General features: G+C 45.1%; 1 protein-coding gene across 5 annotated transcripts in view; it reads left to right on the forward strand.

Moving 5' to 3' along the window:
- Nucleotides 1-252: 252 nt before the first annotated feature.
- LOC118393330 (histone-lysine N-methyltransferase NSD3) overlaps nucleotides 253-21,946 on the forward strand; it is a 42,752-nt gene continuing 21,058 nt past the window's right edge. For 2 of the 5 annotated variants that reach the window (XM_035785910.2, XM_052461678.1), the window contains exons 1-19: nucleotides 253-5,743; nucleotides 7,889-8,943; nucleotides 9,256-9,415; nucleotides 9,524-9,678; nucleotides 9,991-10,614; nucleotides 10,724-10,871; nucleotides 10,981-11,081; nucleotides 11,227-11,272; nucleotides 11,407-11,537; nucleotides 11,646-11,771; nucleotides 13,014-13,140; nucleotides 13,754-13,957; nucleotides 14,107-14,286; nucleotides 16,664-16,810; nucleotides 18,833-18,989; nucleotides 19,387-19,589; nucleotides 19,721-19,833; nucleotides 20,275-20,421; nucleotides 20,501-20,623. In XM_035785910.2, the coding sequence (XP_035641803.2) occupies nucleotides 7,933-8,943; nucleotides 9,256-9,415; nucleotides 9,524-9,678; nucleotides 9,991-10,614; nucleotides 10,724-10,871; nucleotides 10,981-11,081; nucleotides 11,227-11,272; nucleotides 11,407-11,537; nucleotides 11,646-11,771; nucleotides 13,014-13,140; nucleotides 13,754-13,957; nucleotides 14,107-14,286; nucleotides 16,664-16,810; nucleotides 18,833-18,989; nucleotides 19,387-19,589; nucleotides 19,721-19,833; nucleotides 20,275-20,421; nucleotides 20,501-20,623 (3,903 nt within the window). In that variant the 5' untranslated portion in view covers nucleotides 253-5,743; nucleotides 7,889-7,932. The remainder of the gene's footprint in view (nucleotides 5,744-7,888; nucleotides 8,944-9,255; nucleotides 9,416-9,523; nucleotides 9,679-9,990; nucleotides 10,615-10,723; nucleotides 10,872-10,980; nucleotides 11,082-11,226; nucleotides 11,273-11,406; nucleotides 11,538-11,645; nucleotides 11,772-13,013; nucleotides 13,141-13,753; nucleotides 13,958-14,106; nucleotides 14,287-16,663; nucleotides 16,811-18,832; nucleotides 18,990-19,386; nucleotides 19,590-19,720; nucleotides 19,834-20,274; nucleotides 20,422-20,500; nucleotides 20,624-21,946) is intronic. The other 3 variants (XM_035785912.2, XM_035785911.2, XM_035785914.2) reach the window with 3 other exon arrangements.

The following is a 21,946-nucleotide window of genomic DNA, read 5'->3' on the forward strand; positions in this document are numbered from 1 at the left end:
CAGTGGAAAGCTACTATAGTTATACAGTACAGCTACCAGAGGCGCAACTTTCACTGGAGACGGGACATGCCTCCCCCACATTCTGAAATTGCATTTTTGTCCCCACTAGTTTAATCATTGGAATGTGATATAAAATAGGCCTATGGTTTGCTTTAGGACCATGCGGACGCCTCCGAGTGGTCGGGTCGACTGTTTGGAGTGTTTATCAGTTTGAATAAAATATATATATATATCGTCTCTTCTTCTGAAACCGAAAGTGCGCCACTGATAGTTACTATACTATGCTCTCACTTTTCCAAGTTTTCAATGTTTTCCTATTGAGGTACTGTAACTAAAGATGGTTTAGTATGAGAAGTATGAAGATGGTTTAGAAACTCTGCTTTAACCTATGTTTTGTTAGGTTTAGTCATAGAGTTGAAAATAGGACTCTTGTGCCCAAAAGCCAGTTTTAGCATGGGCAGCGCCATTGAGGACTTTCACCATTTTGAAGGAGTCAACTGGGTGAGACTGGGTGAGATATTTATGAACTGGAGATCGTTTCCAAGATGACAGACTGTTGTTTTCAACGTAATCCACTCACGGTCACATATGCTGTTTTGTGGTGGCTGCCATCTGCTAAACAGAGCCGATAATGTCTGCACACTCAGTGCGCACTGGAGTAGCAGCGACATCATCATCCAGAAACACGACAAACATTGAATGAATATAACTTTTTAATATCTTCAGCTGTGAGTGATGGGAAAAAACAAGCATAGCGCTTGCAACTTCAGGGTTATGGGTTCGATTGTGGGTTTGACAAACTGGCAAGTGTCTTCACTGACAGTTTCAAACTCTCCCTGACCGAGTCTGTAATACCTACATGTTTCAAGCAGACCACAATAGTCCCTGTGCCCAAGAAAGTGAAGGTAACCTGCCTAAATGATTACCGCCCCGTAGCACTCACGTCGGTAGCCACAGGGAGTCCCCTCCTGTACTCCCTGTTCACCTACGACTGCGTGGCCAAACACGACTCCAACACCATCATTAAGTTTGCTGACAACCCAACAGTTGTAGGCCTGATTACCGACAATGATGAGATAGCCTATAGGGAGGAGGTCAAGTGACAGGAAAACAACCTGTCCCTCAATGTGAGCAAGCGAAAGGAGCAAATTGTGGACTCCAGGAAAAGGCAGGCCGAACAGGCCCCCATTGACATCGAAGGGGCTGTAGTGGAGCGGGTTGAGAGTTTCAAGTTCCTTGGTGTCCACATCACCAACAAACTATCATGGTCCAAACACCAAGACAGCCGTGAAGAGGGCACGACAACACCTTTTCCCCCCTAGGAGACTGAAAAGATTTGGCATGGGTCCCCAGATCCTCAAAACGTTATACAGCTGTATCCTGACCGGTTGCATCACTGCCTGGTATGGCAACTGCTCTGCATCTGACTGTAAGGCGCTACAGAGGATAGTACGTACGGCCCAGTACCTCACTGGAGCCAAGCTTCCTACCATCCAGGACCTACAGTGCCTTGCGAAAGTATTCGGCCCCCTTGAACTTTGCGACCTTTTGCCACATTTCAGCCTTCAAACATAAAGATATAAAACTGTATTTTTTTTGTGAAGAATCAACAACAAGTGGGACACAATCATGAAGTGCAACGACATTTATTGGATATTTCAAACTTTTTTAACAAATCAAAAACTGAAAAATTGGGCGTGCAAAATTATTCAGCCCCCTTAAGTTAATACTTTGTAGCGCCACCTTTTGCTGCAATTACAGCTGTAAGTCGCTTGGGGTATGTCTCTATCAGTTTTGCACATCGAGAGACTGAAATTTTTTCTCATTCCTCCTTGCAAAACAGCTCGAGCTCAGTGAGGTTGGATGGAGAGCATTTGTGAACAGCAGTTTTCAGTTCTTTCCACAGATTCTCAATTGGATTCAGGTCTGGACTTTGACTTGGCCATTCTAACACCTGGATATGTTTATGTTTGAACCATTCCATTGTAGATTTTGCTTTATGTTTTGGATCATTGTCTTGTTGGAAGACAAATCTCCGTCCCAGTCTCAGGTCTTTTGCAGACTCCATCAGGTTTTCTTCCAGAATGGTCCTGTATTTGGCTCCATCCATCTTCCCATCAATTTTAACCATCTTCCCTGTCCCTGCTGAAGAAAAGCAGGCCCAAACCATGATGCTGCCACCACCATGTTTGACAGTGGGGATGGTGTGTTCAGGGTGATGAGCTGTGTTGCTTTTACGCCAAACATAACGTTTTGCATTGTTGCCAAAAAGTTCAATTTTGGTTTCATCTGACCAGAGCACCTTCTTCCAAATGTTTGGTGTGTCTCCCAGGTGGCTTGTGGCAAACTTTAAACAACACTTTTTATGGATATCTTTAAGAAATGGCTTTCTTCTTGCCACTCTTCCATAAAGGCCAGATTTGTGCAATATACGACTGATTGTTGTCCTATGGACAGAGTCACCCACCTCAGCTGTAGATCTCTGCAGTTCATCCAGAGTGATCATGGGCCTCTTGGCTGCATCTCTGATCAGTCTTCTCCTTGTATGAGCTGAAAGTTTAGAGGGACGGCCAGGTCTTGGTAGATTTGCAGTGGTCTGATACTCCTTCCATTTCAATATTATCGCTTGCACAGTGCTCCTTGGGATGTTTAAAGCTTGGGAAATATTTTTGTATCCAAATCCGGCTTTAAACTTCTTCACAACAGTATCTCGGACCTGCCTGGTGTGTTCCTTGTTCTTCATGATGCTCTCTGCGCTTTTAACGGACCTCTGAGACTATCACAGTGCAGGTGCATTTATGCGGAGACATGATTACACACAGGTGGATTGTATTTATCATCATTAGTCATTTAGGTCAACATTGGATCATTCAGAGATCCTCACTGAACTTCTGGAGAGAGTTTGCTGCACTGAATGTAAAGGGGCTGAATAATTTTGCACACCCAATTTTTCAGTTTTTGATTTGTTAAAAAAGTTTGAAATATCCAATAAATGTCATTCCACTTCATGATTGTGTCCCACTTGTTGTTGATTCTTCACAAAAAAATATAGTTTTATATCTTTATGTTTGAAGCCTGAAATGTGGCAAAAGGTCGCAAAGTTCAAGGGGGCCGAATACTTTCGCAAGGCACTGTATATACCAGGTGGTGTCAGAGGAAGGCCCAAAAAATGGTCAGAGACTCCATATAGACTGTCCTCTCTGCAACTGCACGGCAAGCGGTACCGGAGTGCCAAGTCTAGGACCAAAAGGATCCTTAACAGCTTCTACCCCCAAGCCATAAGACTGCTCAACAATTAATCAAATGGCCACCCGGACTATTTACATTCACCCCCCCACCCCCCTACCCCATTTGTTTTTACCCAGCTAAACTCACTGTTTATTATCTATGCATAGTCACTTTACCCCTACCTACCTACATGTACAAAATAACTTGACTAACATGTAACCCCGCACATTGAGTCTGTACCAGTACCCTCTGTATATAGCCTCATTATTGTTATTTTTATTGTGTTACTTTTTATTTTACTATTTTTACTTTAGTTTATTTAGTAAATATTTTATTATCTCTTTCTTGAATTGCATTGTTGGTTAAGAGCTTGTAAGTAAGGTAAGTAAGGTTGTAATTCAGAGCATGTTACAAATAACATTTAATTGTATTTTATTCCCACGGGGACTAGTACGAAAAAGTATGAAAATGAATGCACTCACTACTGTAAGTCGCTCTGGATAAGAGTGTCTGCTAAATTAGTCAATGTAATTCAAATCATCATGGGGGATCAACCAATTAATTATACTTGTGAGTAAACATTCCATAACTGCAGGTGCCAGTATATCGCCAGCCTTGGCTTTATACCTGTTCAAACAACACGCTCCAGGGGGCAGTATCCACCCTTTCAGTTTGTTTACCTACTCATAGAAGTAGTGATGAGCATTCCGTCTCTTTTCAGTGAGCCGGCTTGTTCTGCTCAGCTCACCAAAAAGAGCTGGCTCTTTTAGCTCCCAAACGGATCTTAAAAAAATATATGTTTGTATTTTTCAAGTCAAACAGTTTGCGATAGTTTGACTATGATTGGTGTTAAAAAAACAATTCTAATTAACTTATTAAAGGAAGTCATACTCTACCTTAACCACAATATATTTAAAAATGCATTGGTTTGTTATGAAAAGGAATGCTATTAAACATTTGCATTTAATGTAGAACTTTTAAATGCGCATATAAATCTAAACATTCAAAACGAATAGAAACTGAACAGCATAATAGAATATTGCACCATATCAAAGCAAAATAAATAACAATTGGCAAAACTGTAGCGTCCCACAAATTGAAATAAATGTAAAAAATAAGGATGCTATTACACATGTGCATTTAAAGTATAACTTTTGTTATGTATATAAACAAAGTGCATATAAATGTAACAATTCAAAACGAATACAATCTGAACAACACAATAATATAATTTTGCACCATATCAAAGAAAAATAAATAACAATGTGCAAAACTCCAACATCGCACTAAAAAAAATAAACGGGTCCCTCTTTTCTCTCTCTTCTTTATTGCCATGTTATAACCAGCAGCACACAGCAATGCTGACCATATTTTTATTTTATGAGAGTTGATTCAGAAATGCAAGCTGCCTCACTTTCGAGGGGCTGATGCGGTTTCTTCTCTCAGTAATTATTTGTCCCGTTTTCGAGAAGCCCTCTCAGAGGGAACGGATGTGGCCACTATGCAGAGTCTCCCTGTCATGACTTAAGTAAGCCGTGGGTTGACAGAGGCCTTGTTCTTCCACCAGCTCAGAGAATCTGCAGATCTTTCAGAATGAATGTGTGTGCGCTTGAGCATTTAGGCCTATATTATTTTATTTATTTTTTGGTTCTTTGAATTAGTTCATTTTATTCATTTAAATCTTTTGATTCTTCATATCTTAATTGTTGTAGATTTTTATAAATAGATTAGGCTCGTCTGATATGCGAGCTGGCTCCCAACGTTCACCGCGCGCTCACAGACACCATCACGGTAGAGATACAATATTGCAATCTCTATACAACTCTATTGGTTTAGGAAACCGCAGAGCTTCCTGGGCCCTTATAAGACCAATTATCCATTCACGCAATAATTGATAGGTGCTACCTGCCGCTACCATATTATCATCAACCAACATCGGTTGTTTAATAAACATTTGTAGTCTCTTATAATTTATGTATTTTCACCATGAATTGGCCTAATCAACCTAACCTAGGCTAGATTATTAAAATATTTGCTTATATTTCACTGCATTTTATTTTTCCTTGTTTCTTTGTAGACCTACATATATTTGTATGCTGCTGTTTTTCTCCTATGGAATGGAACTACACATCCCAATGTGCGCCTGGTTGTGTGACCCCCCGCCAATCGAGAGCGTGTGATTTGGCGCTGAGCGACATAGACAAGGCCCAAAGCAGGGTGATTTTGTTACAGCTAGAGGAAGAGGGAGCAAGCGAAATTAAAATACAGAAGGGGCGAGATTTATACATAATTCCCAACAAGGTTCCGCAAAATACTAGGCCCCCTTAGGTTCTACAGCCAATAGACAAGACTTGGGGACCGAGCAGTGGCTGTAAATTGGCCCTATTAAAGAATTGCGTTAGAAACGGGGAGGCCTGCACTCTGTCCGAATATTTTTTTATTTGATCTCTTTTTGTAAATTGCTCAAAGAAGCGCAGATATCTGGTGTATGTGTTTAGAATGGGACACGCTGAAGGTATTGGCATTTTTATTTTACTACATCTCGCGACTCAGCATTTCGTTCTACGTTCTCTCTCTTGTTGATAATCAGCTTGCTGTCATTATCTTAGCTGTACATTTAGTCCTGTAGATTTAGGGTATTGTTATATCCTCGTTTTTTTTTTTTTAAACGAATGATTGATGTGTATAATCACGGTAGACAATTTTGTTTAAAGGTGCAATGGCAGCCATATTGGTAATAGCTTCGTTTGCCATCGTGTTTCTAGTCGACTGGATTGTATTGAAATGGCAACAAATCAATGTGTTGACATTGCGGACGTGTCAGAATACAAGCACATCATCTCGGCGTTTGATACGTGTTTTTATATTGACAAGGAACATTATATTTGATGTGCCAGTGTTCATGCAAGCTAGCCACGCTAGCTAACTTAACACATAGCATCAGAACGATGCACAGCACGGCTAATAATGATTCAGTTCAATCACTCAGTGAAACAATGTAACGATATTTCAGTCTGTCTGTGCTTCGTTTTCCTCAATAAAATGACCCCAGTGGTACGGTGTCTCAATTCGTGTATGCAAAGCTGGACTGCGTGATCTACATTACTTTATATTCTCATCCAGCAGCTGTGATACACATTAATAAGTTGTTTTCCCGTATATCACCTTGTGAAAGGCATTAAAGGCTGCTTAATCTGAATCAAATCAGGGTTTAGTCTACACCAAAAAGGACATCGATTCAAGGTTATTTTGTGCATATAACGAAGTTATGACACTTTCAATTTTCTATTTCAATATGACACTGTTCAATTTCGGAATTCATATATTAATGCATTATCACTGTACTTCTTTCCGTCTCAGCCAGGGCATGGTCATCTTGGTCCTTAGGCTACCCTGTCACACCTTTACACCCAGAGCAGTTTGACTTCTGGGTGAAATGCTTAGTGCTTGCCTATACTGTAATAGTACATTGCATTGATTGGTGATGGTTTAAGATCCAACAATAGGATTTCTTTAAAATTGATTTGAAGGATTTTCCCTCTTTTGGCAGAGGCAAAAACAAATGCATTTATTAGGTCCACACAGTCTATTTCTACTGTGTGAACTGACCAGGGAAAAACTCTTTAAACTGTAGGCTGTCACTGTAGTGTACCCATATAGGCTATCATGAAATGGGTTTTCCTGATCAGGTCACGGGGTCAGAATAACTACAACAGAGGTCTATTTTTGAATAACCACAACATTGCCCATTACCAAGCAATCCATTCCTTATGAGTCGTTCAGAGCTGTTAATTGTCTGAGTGATGAGTTGAACTCTTTGTCTGTGTTTACACAGGCAGCCTATAATTTGGATATTTTTCCACTAATTGGTCTTTTGACCAATCAGATCAGCTCCTTTGCCAATAATTGGGCAAAAGATCAGAATTGGGCTACTTGTGTAAACACAGCCATTGGCACACTTGAGGTTGTCTCTACACAACTGGCAGGGATCTATACCATTAGATAGACATTACACAGAGATACTGTGTCCCCAGAGATGTCTATGGCAGCCTAGCTCACTCAGTGTTTCCCAAAACTGTGGTCTCCCCGAGGGGTAGACAAGCTAGCTCAACAGGGGTTTTGAGACAAAAATCTGTAATGACAGATTTTGTAGGCCTGTATGTCTTTAAGACATGTTTTCTCATAGCTAGCGTGATGATCAACATTTTGGTCATCTGTACATGAACATTTATCAGTTGAGTATAAGCACACGTGAATGAGAGAAAAAAACATGGGCAACATTCAGCAGACCTTTTTTTAAATTCAGTGCACACTGTGCAGGGACCACTTAGATCTTATTATGAGAAAGACTAGAGATTTCTAGTATGTAAAACTGGAGATCAGTTTCATTATTTAATGTAGGAAGGGGATATAGCACAAGCTCTCCTCAGAACAGTCTGTCTTTCCTTACCAGTAGGATTAGATTAGAATAGACAGTATAGTTATCATACTGTATGTCACTTTATTTCTCTGACTGTAATGATTGATTAAATGTTCTTACCTTATCAAAAAAGAGAGATGCACAGTTGTAGATCTGATTATGTTGTCTTTCAGTCATCATCATCTCCATTTCCCCTTAACATCATATCAACCCCTGTCCTATATCTTGATCATCCTCCAGGTCCAGCCAGAGAAAAGGACAGTTAAGGATGCAGGAGCACAACAATGGATTTCTCCTTCTCTTTCATGCAAGGGATCATGGGAAATACAATTCAGCAACCCCCTCAGCTCATTGACTCAGCCAACATCCGACAGGAGGGCGCCTACGACACCGGCAGCGATGCGGGCGAGGACGGAGCCCCCTCCTATGACGCTGCCCTGGAGGCAGAGTTCTCCTACCCGCCCTCTGCCTCCGAAGACATGCCACCGGTCTCCAATGGTTACCCCCCTGGGCTGGGCCTGTACGAGCCCCAGGCCAAGTTCTCCATGTACCCCCAGTTCCCCAACGGCTCGGCCAATGGCTACGGGGCCATCCGGGGCTATGGCGAACACTGCCTCATGCCTGGGGAGGGAACGGTCCTGAGGGCCCCTGTCCTCCAGGAGAGATCCCCCTCCCCTATATCTCCTCCACCTTCACACCACCCCCACCTCCATCACCCTCACCACCACCATTCTCATCACTACCACCCTCAACTTCACCCACACAGCCCTCCACCCCTGCCCTCCCAACACCACCTCAACCCACCACCTCACTGCATGTCCCATGTGCTCCCTCCTCCCCCGTTACTCCTGCCCTCCACCAGCCCTCCCCTGTCCCTGCTGGACAGCACTCACCCTTCTCACACCCCCTCTGCTTCCTCCATCGGGGTCCTGAAGAAAACCAGCTCTCCAGAGATCAAGCTAAAGATCATAAAGACGTACCAGAACGGGAGGGAGCTGTTTGAGTCTGCGTTGTGTGGAGATCTGCTGCAGGAGTCCCAGGCCAGCGAGGCCTCCCAGAGCCACCGCAGACACGAGAGGAAGAAGGAGAAGAGGAAAAAGACCGTCAGGGAGCAAGAAGAAGGGCAGGACCAGGAGCAGCTACAAGAGGGCACTGTAGGGCAGGCCAGGGACATCCAGACCCAGCTACAGCTCCAGACTCACACCCCGGCCCAGACCCAACCACAGGAGCTGCCTGTGGGGCAGACAGAGAAGCCACAGAAGACCCCCATCAAAGAAGAGCCCGAGACACCTAAGGTATGTGTTGGTTTGCTGCTAGTCTGTCGGTTAAGGTTAAATTGAGTCACTGTTCAGTACTAAAAGAGTAACTGTTTCAACAGTTTCAGACTTCAGACATCTGATCAAACACATCTATATCATCGTGTTTACTTGATAGCTACCTACAAAAATAGCTAGCTAGAACAAAGTGTTAATAAGATAAAAATTCATAAAAAATATGTATTATTGCTTACACCCATCTATTTCTTTTAGATCTACAGAAAGTGTCTTGGGGGTTGGGCATGACTCCTGTCACTAACTGAGTGTGTTTTATCTCCCCCTGTACTGTAGGTCCAGAAGCAGTACCCTACAGTGATAACCGGTACAGGCTGCTGTAAGGACCACGAGGTGGGGGACCTGGTGTGGGCCAAGGTGGGCACCTACCCCTGGTGGCCGTGCATGGTCTCCTGTGACCCCCAGATGAACGTCCACACACGCATCAACACCCGGGGTAAAAAATAATTAGACTCATGTCTTCTTCCAGTTGTCAAGAACCTGTAAAGATAACTGTTTAAAAGCCTCTAACCGCCGTCGGTCTGTGTTCTTCCTGGCCCTCCAGGTCACAGGGAGTACCATGTGCAGTTCTTTGGCAGCGTGGCAGAGCGGGCCTGGGTCCATGAGAAGAGGGTGGTCATGTACCAGGGAGAGCACCAGTTTGATGAGCTGCAGGCTGAGACACTACGCAAGACTACCAACACCGCAGAGAGACACAAGGTAGAGACACAGCACTGCCTGGCCTGACAGTATACCCTCCTCACACTCTTTGCACCGGTTTAATGGGCGAAGGGCTGCCCTGTTTCAAAGCTCACACCATGACTTTTCTCCAAACATGAGATTTATGTAGTTGTGTACATGGGATTGGGATTGTAGGTCATGTAATGGGTATGTATGGGATTAAGCTGGTGTAGTGATTATGTTTAGCTGTTTTCGGCTATATCGAAGAAAGGGCCTACTAAACTTAATTGAGTGCGCTGACTTGATAAGAGTGTCTTCCAAATGTTAATAAAATGTGTGCGTTTGTGTCAGCTGATGAAGCCCTTCCCCCAGAGAGAGCGTGCTCAGTGGGAGGTGGGCGTCGGCCATGCGGAGGATGCCTTCCTGATGACTCAGCAGGAACGTATCGACAACTACACCTTCATCTACGTCGACCCCGACCCCAATGCTCCTCCCCCCATCAAGAAGACCCCCACCAGGGCGGCCGGTCGCACCCAACGTTCTTCTATCGCAACAAGTAAGAAAGAAGAAGTAGCAGTGACATCACCGGACCGGGCGGAGCCGTCCAGAAGACAGCCTCGTAGGCAGTGTAGTGTTCCTAATGCAGACGACCCAGCCGACCCCCAGACCTCAGAGAAAGACCAGAGCCGGGACCCTGGCCAGCCCAGCCCCCCAGCTCGGGAGGCCCTGTCTAAGGCAGGGGGAACCCAGGAGTCCCCTGCCCCTGTACGGGCCTGGAAGACAGCCGCTGCCAGGAAGTTGCTGCCTCTTTCCATTACCATGAAGAAACTAAATGTGGAGATCACCAAGTGTGACCAAGTGTGGCCTCTTCTGCAGAGGAAAGCCCTGCCCTCACCACGGCGAGAGACGGAGAGAGAGGCGGAGAGGGAGGAGGGAGAAGGCCGACAGGCTGACCTGGGATACTGCTCACCAGAGGTGGGTGCTCTCTATTGGTCTAGACGCCCTAGTTGACAATGGTGGTGAATATTGTTGTTGCTCTGAACTGAATTGAAACATTGTTTCTAAGTGGATTTTTTGTCTCCAGCAGGGCTGTGGAGTTAAACCAGAACCCAGTCCAGACGAAGAGGAGAAGAGGGATGAGGGAGAGGAGAAAGAGGACAGGGAGGAGAGAAGTGACCAGGAAGCAGCACAGCACACCTCCTGTCCTGGGTCTCAGCACAGCACCCCGCCAGGTATGTACGTGTGTATGCACGTTTTCTGGGTCTTCTGGTGAATATTCTGTTGGTGGGTATGTGTTCCCCACAGAGCAGAGGTGTTTAACCAGGTATCTCCTTCCGGTAGGTTCTCAAGAGCGTAAGCAGCAGCGCAGGTCAGTGAGGAGCAGATCAGAGTCAGAGAAAGGCTGTGAGCCCGTCCCCAAAAAGAAGACCAAAAAGGAACAGGTACCAACCTGCTAATACCACTTACTGTTCCCCTCTGTAATGTTAACCAAACTGGTGGTTCTGTCACTCACTTCTCTAGAGGAGGATCACAATTTAACGGAGCGATCTGAAACATCCATCTCTCGCTTCCTCTCTCTCCCTGCAGGGTGAGATGGCTCCTGAGACCACTCTGAGAACAGGCTCACAGAAAGGTAGCGACTCCAGCTCTGTCCTATGACTCTCTCTTTCCCATCCTGCTCTAAGCATGTTAGCTTTGTTTAACGTGTTGGGTCATAAAAAGGGAAGCAGTGTGGAGGTGTGTGTTAACCTGTGGTGTGGTGTGTAGGAGCCAGTGAGATCTCAGATGCCTGTAAGCCTCTGAAGAAACGCAGCAGAGCCTCCACAGACGTAGAGATGGCCTCCTCTCAGTACAGAGACACATCCGACTCTGACTCTAGAGGCCTGAACGACCCGCAGGTAAACACAAACACACCTCAGACCCTGACTTTAGAAGGCTAAATGACCGCAAGGTGTACACACACACACACACACAAAGCCCACCCACTCATGCTCTCTCTTGTGTAGAGTCTGTTTGGGAAGAGTTTGGACAGTCCAGCGGCTGCAGATGCCGACGAGTCAGACAGCCAGTCAGTGGACTCCAGTCTTTCCAGACAAGGAAGCAGCACAGCCAAGATAGACACTGTCTGCCAGGTACATCACTGCAGGCCGCCTCTCCTATCCCCTCATCCTTTCTCCTCTTCTGTCTTGTCACCTCATTTTCTCTCTTCCCCTCTCTCTGCTCTCTGTGATCATTTTAGAAGAAAGCCGAAGAAATATACACTGAACTAATATTGAAATGCAACATGCAACAATTTCAAAGATTTTACTGAGTTACAGTTCATATAAGGAAATCAGTCATTTGAAATAAATACATTAGGCCCTAATGTAATCTATGGATTTCACATGACTAGGAATACAGATATGCATCTGTTGGTCACAGATGCCTTTAAAAATAAAATGATGGGGAAGTGTATCAGAAAACCGGTCAGTATCTGGTGTGACCAGCATTTGCTTCATGCAGCGCAACTCATCTAGTTCTGATGGAGTTGATCAGGCTGTTGATTCTGGCCTGTGGAAGAACTGGGACATTTTCAGCTTCCTGGAATTGTGCACAGATCCTTGCGACATGGGGCCGTGCATTATCATACTGAAACATGGTGATGACAGCGGATGAAAGGCACGACAATGGGCCTCATGATCTCATTAAGGTATCTCTGCATTCAAATTGCCACCGATAAGATGCAGTTGTGTGTGTTGTCTGTAGCTTGTGCCTGCCCATACCATAACCATGGGACACTCTGTTCACAACGTTGACATCAGCAAACCACTTTCCCACACAACGCCATACACGCTGTCTGCCATCTGCCCGATACAGTTCAAACCTGGATTCATTTGTGAAGAGCACATTTCTCCAGCGTGCCAGTGGCCATCGAAGGTGAGAATTTGCCCACTGAAACCGGTTACGACGCCGAACTGCAGTCAGGTCAAGACCCTGTTGAGGATGACAAGCATGCAGATGAGCTTCCCTGAGACGGTTTCTGACAGTTTGTGCAGAAATCCTTCAGTTGTGCAAACCCACAGTTTCATCAGCTGTCTGGGTGGCTGGTCTCAGACGATCCCGCAGGTGAAGAAGCCGGATGTGGAGGTCCTGGACGGGCATGGTTACATGTAGTCTGCGGTTTTGAGGCCAGTTGGACATACCGCCAAATTCTCTGAAACAAAGTTGGAGGCGGCTTATGGTAGAGAAATTAACATGATGAATTCTCCAACACTTTACATATTGCATTCATATTTTTGTTCAGGGTATGTTATACTCCACTCTTCCTCTGTATAGAACTGTAAGGTGTATGTATGGAGAGGGTTGCGTGTTTCTATATCTTCCTCTATGTCTAGATCTGTGAGGTGTATGGAGAGGGTCTGGTGTCGTGTGAGGGAGACTGCTGTCGGCTGTTCCATCTGGAGTGCCTGGGTCTCGCCTCCGTACCTGAGGGCAAGTTTACCTGTCTGGAATGTAGAAACGGTGAGACATGGCATGATGTCGCAACACATACACGATGCATTTACATCCTAATCATTACTAGACCTACACTACCATTAGACAAGTTCTCTTTGATTGCTCCTTTTATCTTTACAGTATCATGTTGGCTGAAATGGTTGAAAGGATTATTTAAGTTATTCCAGGGCACGTCCTTCAACTTTGTGAATTCTGATGAAGCTATGGGTGTGAACAGAGAAGACGGCTTAAGCCCTGATTATGTAAATTACCCTACAGACAAATCTTTCTGTGTGATTTCAACCCGGCAGACATGAGAGATTTCTCTGATGGAGGAATGAAGAGTAGACTGGCATTTGCCTTTTTCTCACCCCTCTGTACGCACACACACTCTCTCTCTGTCTGCCACCTCCCGCTTTCTCGCTCTGCCCCCTCCCACGTTCTCGCTCTGCCCCCTCCCGCTTTCTCGCTCTGCCCCCTCCCGCTTTCTCGCTCTGCCCCCTCCCGCTTTCTCGCTCTGCCCCCTCTGGCTCTCTCGCTCTGCCCTCTCTCTCTCTCGCTCTGCCCTCTCTCTCTCTCTCTCGCTCTGCCCTCTCTCTCTCTCTCTCTCGCTCTGCCCTCTCTCTCTCGTGCTCTCTAGGCTCTCACTTGTGTTTCAGCTGTAAGGCAGGGGGAGGGGAGGTGTTGCGCTGCTCAGTGGTTGGCTGCGGGAGGTATTACCATGACGACTGCGTGCGTAAACTCCCTGGCACCGTGGGGAGTGGTACGGGCGGGGGGTTCCGCTGCCCCCAGCATACCTGCGCCACCTGCTGTCTGGAGAGAGACCTGCACCAAGCCACCCAAGGTAGGGAGTCAGAACACCGGTCCAAATGAAGGAGAGGAGTTGAGGAGAGGAACAGAAGCCACTTCAGGCTTTTGACGTGGTCCCTCACATACTGCAGGTGTTAGTCTCTCTTTGTCTAACACATCTCTCCTTCCTCTCCCCATCCCCAGGGCGTATGATGCGTTGTCTGCGCTGCCCTGTTGCGTACCATACAGGGGACAGCTGCGTGGCAGCGGGTAGCATGGTCCTCACCCACCACATCATGATCTGCAGCAGCCATGGCATTGCCAAGAGGAACGGCCTCCTCTCCTCACCCGTCAATGTGAACTGGTGTTTCCTCTGTGCCCGAGGTAAGCTCTATCTCCCACCTTAGACCTCCTGTAGGGACCCACCCTGACTCACTCACCTTCTGTGTCCCAAATAGCACCCTATTCCCTATATAGTGCACTACTTTTGACCAGGGTGCCTGAGCCACTGTCTCCCGAAGGGGAGCTTCAGCCCCGTGGCTTCAAAATGTTTGACTGGAGGACAGAAGGAGAAGCAGTAGAGAGGGGTGTGGATTTGTCCTGCCCCTGAGACATCTGGACACAGTGTTTGAGTGAATAGAGCCCTAGCTCCAACTCCTTCTGCTCAGGTGTAAGGGTTAGCCAGATCCCCCCACCCCCCTCTCTCTCGCTCTCTGAATCTGAACCCCTCTAATCCAGTCTTCTCTAATCATTCAAACTTTGTTTATCCCCCTAGTGGTAATTGATTTGTGTGGAGGCTTAGCTGAGGAGACTACTGGTGCTGGCTGATCTTTCTCAACTCAGTGCTCCTCAGTAGTCCTCAAAACCACAGTCTCCTATCCCAGGGAAAGGTGGCTGTTAGCCCTGGGCTAAGTGTAGCGTGAACGTGGCTATGCAAAGAACTGGATGTCTAACTTTGTCTAGTTGAGATGGAGATTCATTCCACCTGCATGATAGTTACGATGCATTCTCCTGTTTGTAAATGTATCTGTGACATTTGACCATTACTGTTGTCTCTGTTGTACCTGATGTGGCAGTGCCTTTAGAAAGTATTCATACCCCTTGACTTATTCCACGTTGTGTTACAGCCTGAATTTAAAATGGATTAACAATTTTTAAAAATCCCAACCCATCGACACACAATACCCCATAATGACAAAGTAAAAACATGTTTTCAGACATGTTTGCAAATGTACTGAAAATTAAATACAGAAATATCTCATTTACATAAGTATTCACACCCCTTCAAGCTTTGTCAAGTTGGTTGTTGATCATTGCTAGACAGCCATTTTCAAGTATTGCCATAGATTTTCAAGTAGATTTAAGTCAAAACTAACTAGGCCACTCAGGAACATTCAATGTCATCTTGGTAAGAAACTCCAGAGTATATTTGGCCTTGTGTTTTAGGTTATTGTCCTGTTGAAAGATGAATTTGTTTCCCAGTGTCTGTTGGAAAGTAGACTAAACTAGGTTTTCCTCTCGGATGTTGCCTGTGCTTAGCTTTATTCCATGTATTTTTATCCTAAAAAACTCTGTAGTCCTTGCCAATGACAAGCAGACCCATATCATGATGCAGCCACCATCACGCTTGAAAATATTGAGTGGTACTCCGTGATGTGTTGTGTTGGATTTTCCCCAAACATAACGCTTTGTATTCAGGAGAAGTTTATTTCGTTGTTTATTTTTTTTTCTTCAGTTTTATGTAAGTGCAAACAGGATGCAGGTTTTGGAATATTTGTTTTCTTTACAGGCTTCCTTATTTTCCCTCTGTCATTTAAGTTAGTATTGTGGAGTAACTACTAATTTGTTGATCCTCATGGTGAAATCCCTGAGTGGTTTCCTTCCTCTCCGACAACTGAGTTAGGAAGGACAGCTGTGTCTTTGTAGTGCCGGGGTATATTTTGAAACACCATGCAAAGTGTAATTAATAACTTCATCATGCTCAAAGGGATATTCAATGTCAGATTTATTTTATCTACCAATAGGTGCCCTTCTTTGAGAAGCACTGAAAAACGTCCCTGTTCTTTGTGGTTGAATCTGTGTTTGAAATGAATTGCTTGACTGAGGATCCTTACAGATAATTGTATGTGTCGGGTACAGAGATCAAGTAGTCATTAAAAAAGTTAAACACTATTATTGCACACAGAGTGAGTTGATGCAACTTATTCTGTGACTTGTTGAGAAAATGTTTACTCCTGAACTTATTTAGGCTCGCAATAACAAAGGGGTTGAATACTTAATGACTTAAGACATTTTTGTAAACATTTCTGAAAACATTATTCTACTTTGATATTATGGGGTATTGTGTCTAAGCCAGTGACACACAATTTCAACTTCATCCATTTTAATTTCAGGCTGTAATACAACAAATGTGGAAAAGGTTGAGGGTTTCTGAAGACACTTTAGATGTACTGATCTGTGCTTTTACAGAGCACTCCTCTTACAAGAAATACACCTGTTTTGGATGATTAGACTTTTCTAACTGATTTGATTGCAGAGTACATCGTATGTGTAGAAATATTTTGGTCTCCATGGTTACTAAAAGCAGTTAATTCTTATAATCGGAGTGTTCTGTTGGACGACTCTTTAGTTTACTTTTACTCCTCTGTTTCTCTCTCGTTTATGTGTTCTAACAGTGTATGTGTTCTTTTTCTCCTGTGGAATCATGGGTACTGTAGTCTGATTACGGCTCACCCAGTCTCTTCCTGTGTGTCTTGTGTAGGACTGTTAGTGCAGGACCTTACTGACACCATATTAAGTTCATATGCCTATAAGTCCCACTACCTTCTGACTGAGTCAAATCGTGCTGAGTTGAAATTACCTATGATTCCCTCTTCTTCGTCAGCTACCAAAAAGAATATTGGGAAAGGTAACAGAACTGTTTTACTCTCTCTCCCTTTTTCCCACTGGTGCGTGTGTATGTGTTTGAATGTGTCTATACTCCCCACAGTTGATTTGATGTTCCTCCTTATTGCTTTGTTCTGCCTCTAGCGTGTCAACATACAATCTGCTGCCATTAACGCTACAGCAGGGCTTAAAATAAACTTTCAGGGACCCTAACATGCACCGGTTCAGCCGGGAACCACACGACAAAAGTGTTAACGGCATTAAAAGTGAGCAAAGCTCATCTCTGAAGCTGTGGAATGTGACTCTCCTCTCCAATACAAACACAAAAGGGGATTTGTATAAGCGGACCTCAGCACACTGTAACATAACACAACATTTGGTTTCGTCATCAGAATTGTGAAAGAGGGATGAAAAGAGCGATGACCTGTCTCACGGGGTTATTTTACGCCCTGTCTGTATGGGGGGGTCTTGTTGCTGCTGGAGGAACACAGCTTCTCTGCTTCAGCACTTTGAGCTTGTCCGTAAACTGAAAAACGAAGACTTACTTTTTCTAACTGCTCACTTCTGTTTTTGAATGAAAATAATTGTTCCTCGCTTCTCTGCTGCTCTCACTGTACTGCGATCAGCCTTTACCGCGATCAGCCTTTACCGCGATCGGATGTTTGTGGCGGTCCTGACTTGCTGTGTTAAGGAGTTAATTGTTCCTAGAAATATTGATTCTGCGTTGAAATGCAGTTCATTCAAATAGGTTATTGTTCTTCAAATAGGTTATTGTTCATGACCGGTATAATATTGCTCACAAGATTATCAATTTGATCAATAAGTCAAAACTGTCAATGTTTGAATAAGATGCTGACACTCATCCTTCTAGTTGACATGCAATGGGAATTATTACTCATCAATGATGTTATTCATTTGACATTTAAAACACTTCCACAAACACATGTTTAAGTGAGATTCCATGAAGACTGTCTGGGGTATGTATAGTGTTGCAGAGAAGTGGCACCACCCCCTTTACAAGAAGGAGTGCATGTCAGCTTTGTGCCGTTCCTCTTATATTTTGGTAATTCTTTTTTTTCTTTTTCTTTTTTTTTTTAACTTAATATTTATTTGCTGATTTGTATTATCATCGGTGCTATTGCATGTGTGGTGATTGTACAAGGGGCCTGGTACTCTAAACCTGCCTGTCAGACATTCCATTACACCATTGTTGACTGACTGCTAAGGAAAAAGCAGAGGACAGCAGTAATATGAAGACTACTCTCTTTTATCAAAATGGTTTCCACAACAGCATAGGTTTCAATAGATAAAGCAAAAGTTATTATGCTGTGGGAGTTACAAGTTATTCCACCTTTGTGAATCGTTTGGAAAAGGGAAACTTCAGGCCCATTTGATGGTCCAGTTCAAAATAAATATCTATCCTTAGACATATACCATACATATGAAAGGATCTTATGAGTGTAAGCAATGTCACAATGGCTCTTCCAACTCCCTGGAAGACAATATTACTTACTTGGCCCAAATAATTTCTGTTATATTGACAAGATGGTCGAGTGACCGCTCTAACAATGGAAAGACATGTCCTCAAAGATGGAAGGCAGTCAGGAGGAGGTGAGATCAGGTGGGACCATTCTAGCTGATGAGGGCAGATACGCGAGTGAAGAAAAGCCACAACTCCAATAGTCTTTTTTTGTTGTTTTTTTGCCGAAATGCCACGTGTCCACTTATATCAGTGCATTCCTAGCGACCTAACCATTACGAAACTTGATCAAATAAGCCTCATGTAGAAAATGAGCAATTATATATTTTGTTGATCAAATTTGACACTCATTGGCCTCCATACAGTAAACCCTCTTGCTTCGCTTCTTCCTCTCTGCTTGGGCATAGCATTACTCACAGTGTATAGTGAAGGGGTTGAATGACTGGCATGCCTAAGGATAAGGTTTAGAGTGTGGTGGCCCCTTTTGTCCAGGTGTGGAAGTATGTTCTCTAACCCTGTGCTGCTCTTTTCTCTATATACACACACACACCCATCCCCGTGCAGGAGAGAAGCTGCTGTGCTGTGCGTTGTGCCCGGCGTCGTTCCACCCAGAGTGTTTGGAGATGGCGATGCCAGAGGGGGCGTGGTCCTGCAGGGAGTGCAGATCAGGAAGGAAACCCCACTACAAACAGATCGTCTGGGTCAAACTGGGAAACTACCGGTGAGTTGATGCACACCCAAAAGCTGTTGGATAGGTGCTGGCTAATGGTATAGTAAACATATGTAAAATGATAATGGTAGTTGCACACTCTAAATATTCTCCCATTAATTGAATGGATAAACACCAATGGTGTTTAACCTTTATATTACTGAGAGCATATTTAATGTGAAGCTACAGACGAGGAACAACACAACTCAGGAATATGTGGAAACAACATTATTGTTGCCGGATGCAGAAACGGGATGAGAGTGGCACGTTACTGTACACTACGAAGGGTTCATGTATTTCAGAAACTTGTTTTAGAATCAGAGGTTTGGCTTTAGGTTTGGCTTTAGCTGTATCTTATGGACTGATCAGCGCTCTTTCTTTCCTCACGTCTCCTGTCTGTCCCCATCAGGTGGTGGCCAGCGGAGATCTGTAACCCTCGCCTGGTGCCCCCCAACATCCAGACGCTCCGCCATGACATCGGAGCCTTCCCAGTCTTCTTCTTTGGTTCCCATGACTACTACTGGATCAACCAGGGCCGTGTGTTTCCCTACGTGGAGAACGACAAGACCCCTGTCACGGGCCAAATCAACATCAACAAGACGTTCAAGAAAGGTGAGGCCACCTTGGGCTCTATTCTGTGCTCTGGGCTCTGTTGGTTCTTGAGGGATATGCTAGTGCCTGATCCCTGAGTATTTGTGAGACAGGCAGAAGGTCATTTCATCCCTTCTGTGTTTGTGTGTCAGCTCTGGAGGAGGCTGCTCGTAGGTTCCAGGAGCTCAAGGCACAGAAGGAGAGCAGGGAGGCCCTAGAGCAGGAACGCAACTCACGCAAACCACCGCCTTACAAGTTCATCAAGGTAATGCATCCAGTCATACTGTATACAGCCCTACCCTGCAATACCTTCCCTACAAATCTTCTGGGACTGTGAAGAGACACACGCGTGCACACACAGGAAGGGACACACGCATATACACACACATGATAACATACGCACTATACACACACGTATACATGTATTTTGTGTTGTGGAGTAATGACCTGAGGTCTGTTGTGAAGTGCATTGTGTTTTTAGAATTGTATATAACTGCCTTAATTTAGCTGGACTCCAGGAAGAGTAGCTGCTACATTGGCAGCAGCTACTGGGAATCCATGATAAATACAAAGTCTTGCTTTGCCAAGCAAACTGAGAATTGTCTCTTTTAGCTGAATGAGACCTTCAGATCTCATATGGGACCTTGTATGTTAGTCTGAGTCTTGGTGTGTCCTCGCTGACACATTGTTGTCATGGCTCTTTCAGTCCAACAAGCCGGTGGGGAAGGTGCAGGTGCACATAGCCGACCTGTCTGAAATCCCACGATGCAACTGTAAACCCACGGACGAACACCCCTGCAGCCTGGACTCCCAGTGTCTCAACCGCATGCTGCAGTACGAGTGTCACCCGCAGGTTGGTGTGTGTGTGTGTGTGTGCGTGTGTGTGTGCGTGCGTGCGCGGAGGTTAAATCGGCCCTGTTCTCCTGTCCTAGGTGTGTCCGACAGGTGATAGCTGTGAGAACCAATGCTTCTCTAAACGTCTGTACTCCGAGACGGAGGTCATCAAAACAGAGGGTTGTGGCTGGGGCCTCAAGACCAACCAGGCCCTCAGGAAGGTAAGTGAGGGGCGCTGGGGTGGACGTAGTATGGGGCCCAGCTCTATTTCTTTCCTTAGCCCCTAATCTTTAGGTGTTAACTGATATTAGCAACACTGTGAAGGCTCCACCTAGCCTTTCATATTGTTTGTACCTATCCAGACCTTTCATATAGGAACAGGGTGAGGGCTGGAGACCAAAATGGAAGCGAGACTGTGTTGTGTATAGATCAGAGATTATTGTTAATAACCGCCGCTCAAGAGGACTGTGAGCTCTCGTCCTTCGAGGCTGATGTGAGGAAGACATTCAAGCGTGCTAACCCTCGCAGGGCTGCCGGCCCAGACGGCATCCCAAGCCGTGTCCTCAGAGCATGTGCAGACCAGCTGGCTGGAGTGTTTATGGACATATTCAATCTCTCCGTATCACAGACAGTTGTCCCCACTTGCTTCAAGATATCCGCCATTGTTCCTGTACCTAAGAAAGCGAAAGTAACCAAACTAAATGACCATCGCCCCGTAGCACTCACTTCTGTCTTCATGAAGTGCTTTGAGATGCTAGTTAAGGAACATATCACCTCCACCTTTCCTGACACCCTAGACACACTACAATTTGCATACACCAGATCCAGTGATGATGCAATCGCCATCGCACTGCACTATCCCATCTGGACAAGAGGAATCTCTATGTAATAATGCTGTTCATCAACTACAGCTCAGCCTTCGACGCCATAGGGCCCTGGGTCTGAACCCCGCCCTGTGCAACTGGGTCCTGGACTTCCTGATGGACCGACCCCAGGTGGTGAAGGTAGGCAACAACACCTCCTCCATGCTGATCCTTAACACGGTAGCCCTCCTGTACTGCCTGTTCACACATGACTGCGTGACTGCTCATGTTTTGAACTCAAATCATCAAGTTTTCAGACGACACGACCGTGGTGGGCCTGATTACCAACAACGACGACACAGCCTACAGGGATTAGGTGAGGCCCTGGCGGAGAGGTGCCAGGAAAGTAACCTCTACTGCAAAGTCAACAAAACCAAGTACCAAATCGTGGACTTCAAGGAAACAAAAGCGAGATCATGCCACCATCCACATCGACGGGCCGCAGTGGAGAGGGTGAAATTCTTCTAGTTCCTTGGCATGCACATCACTGACAACCTGAAACTGTCCATCCACACAGACAGTGTGGTGAAGGCGGCGCAGCGGCGCCTCTTGAAACTCAGGAGGATGAAGAAATTTGGCTTGGCCCGTAAAACCCTCACACACTTCTACAGATGCAGTATTGAGGATGTTCTTGATGATCTTCTTGGCCTTCCTGTGACACCGGGTGCTATCGATGTCCTG

This window comes from Oncorhynchus keta, chromosome 14 (assembly GCF_023373465.1).
Source record: "Oncorhynchus keta strain PuntledgeMale-10-30-2019 chromosome 14, Oket_V2, whole genome shotgun sequence".
Classification (NCBI taxonomy): Eukaryota; Metazoa; Chordata; class Actinopteri; order Salmoniformes; family Salmonidae; genus Oncorhynchus; species Oncorhynchus keta.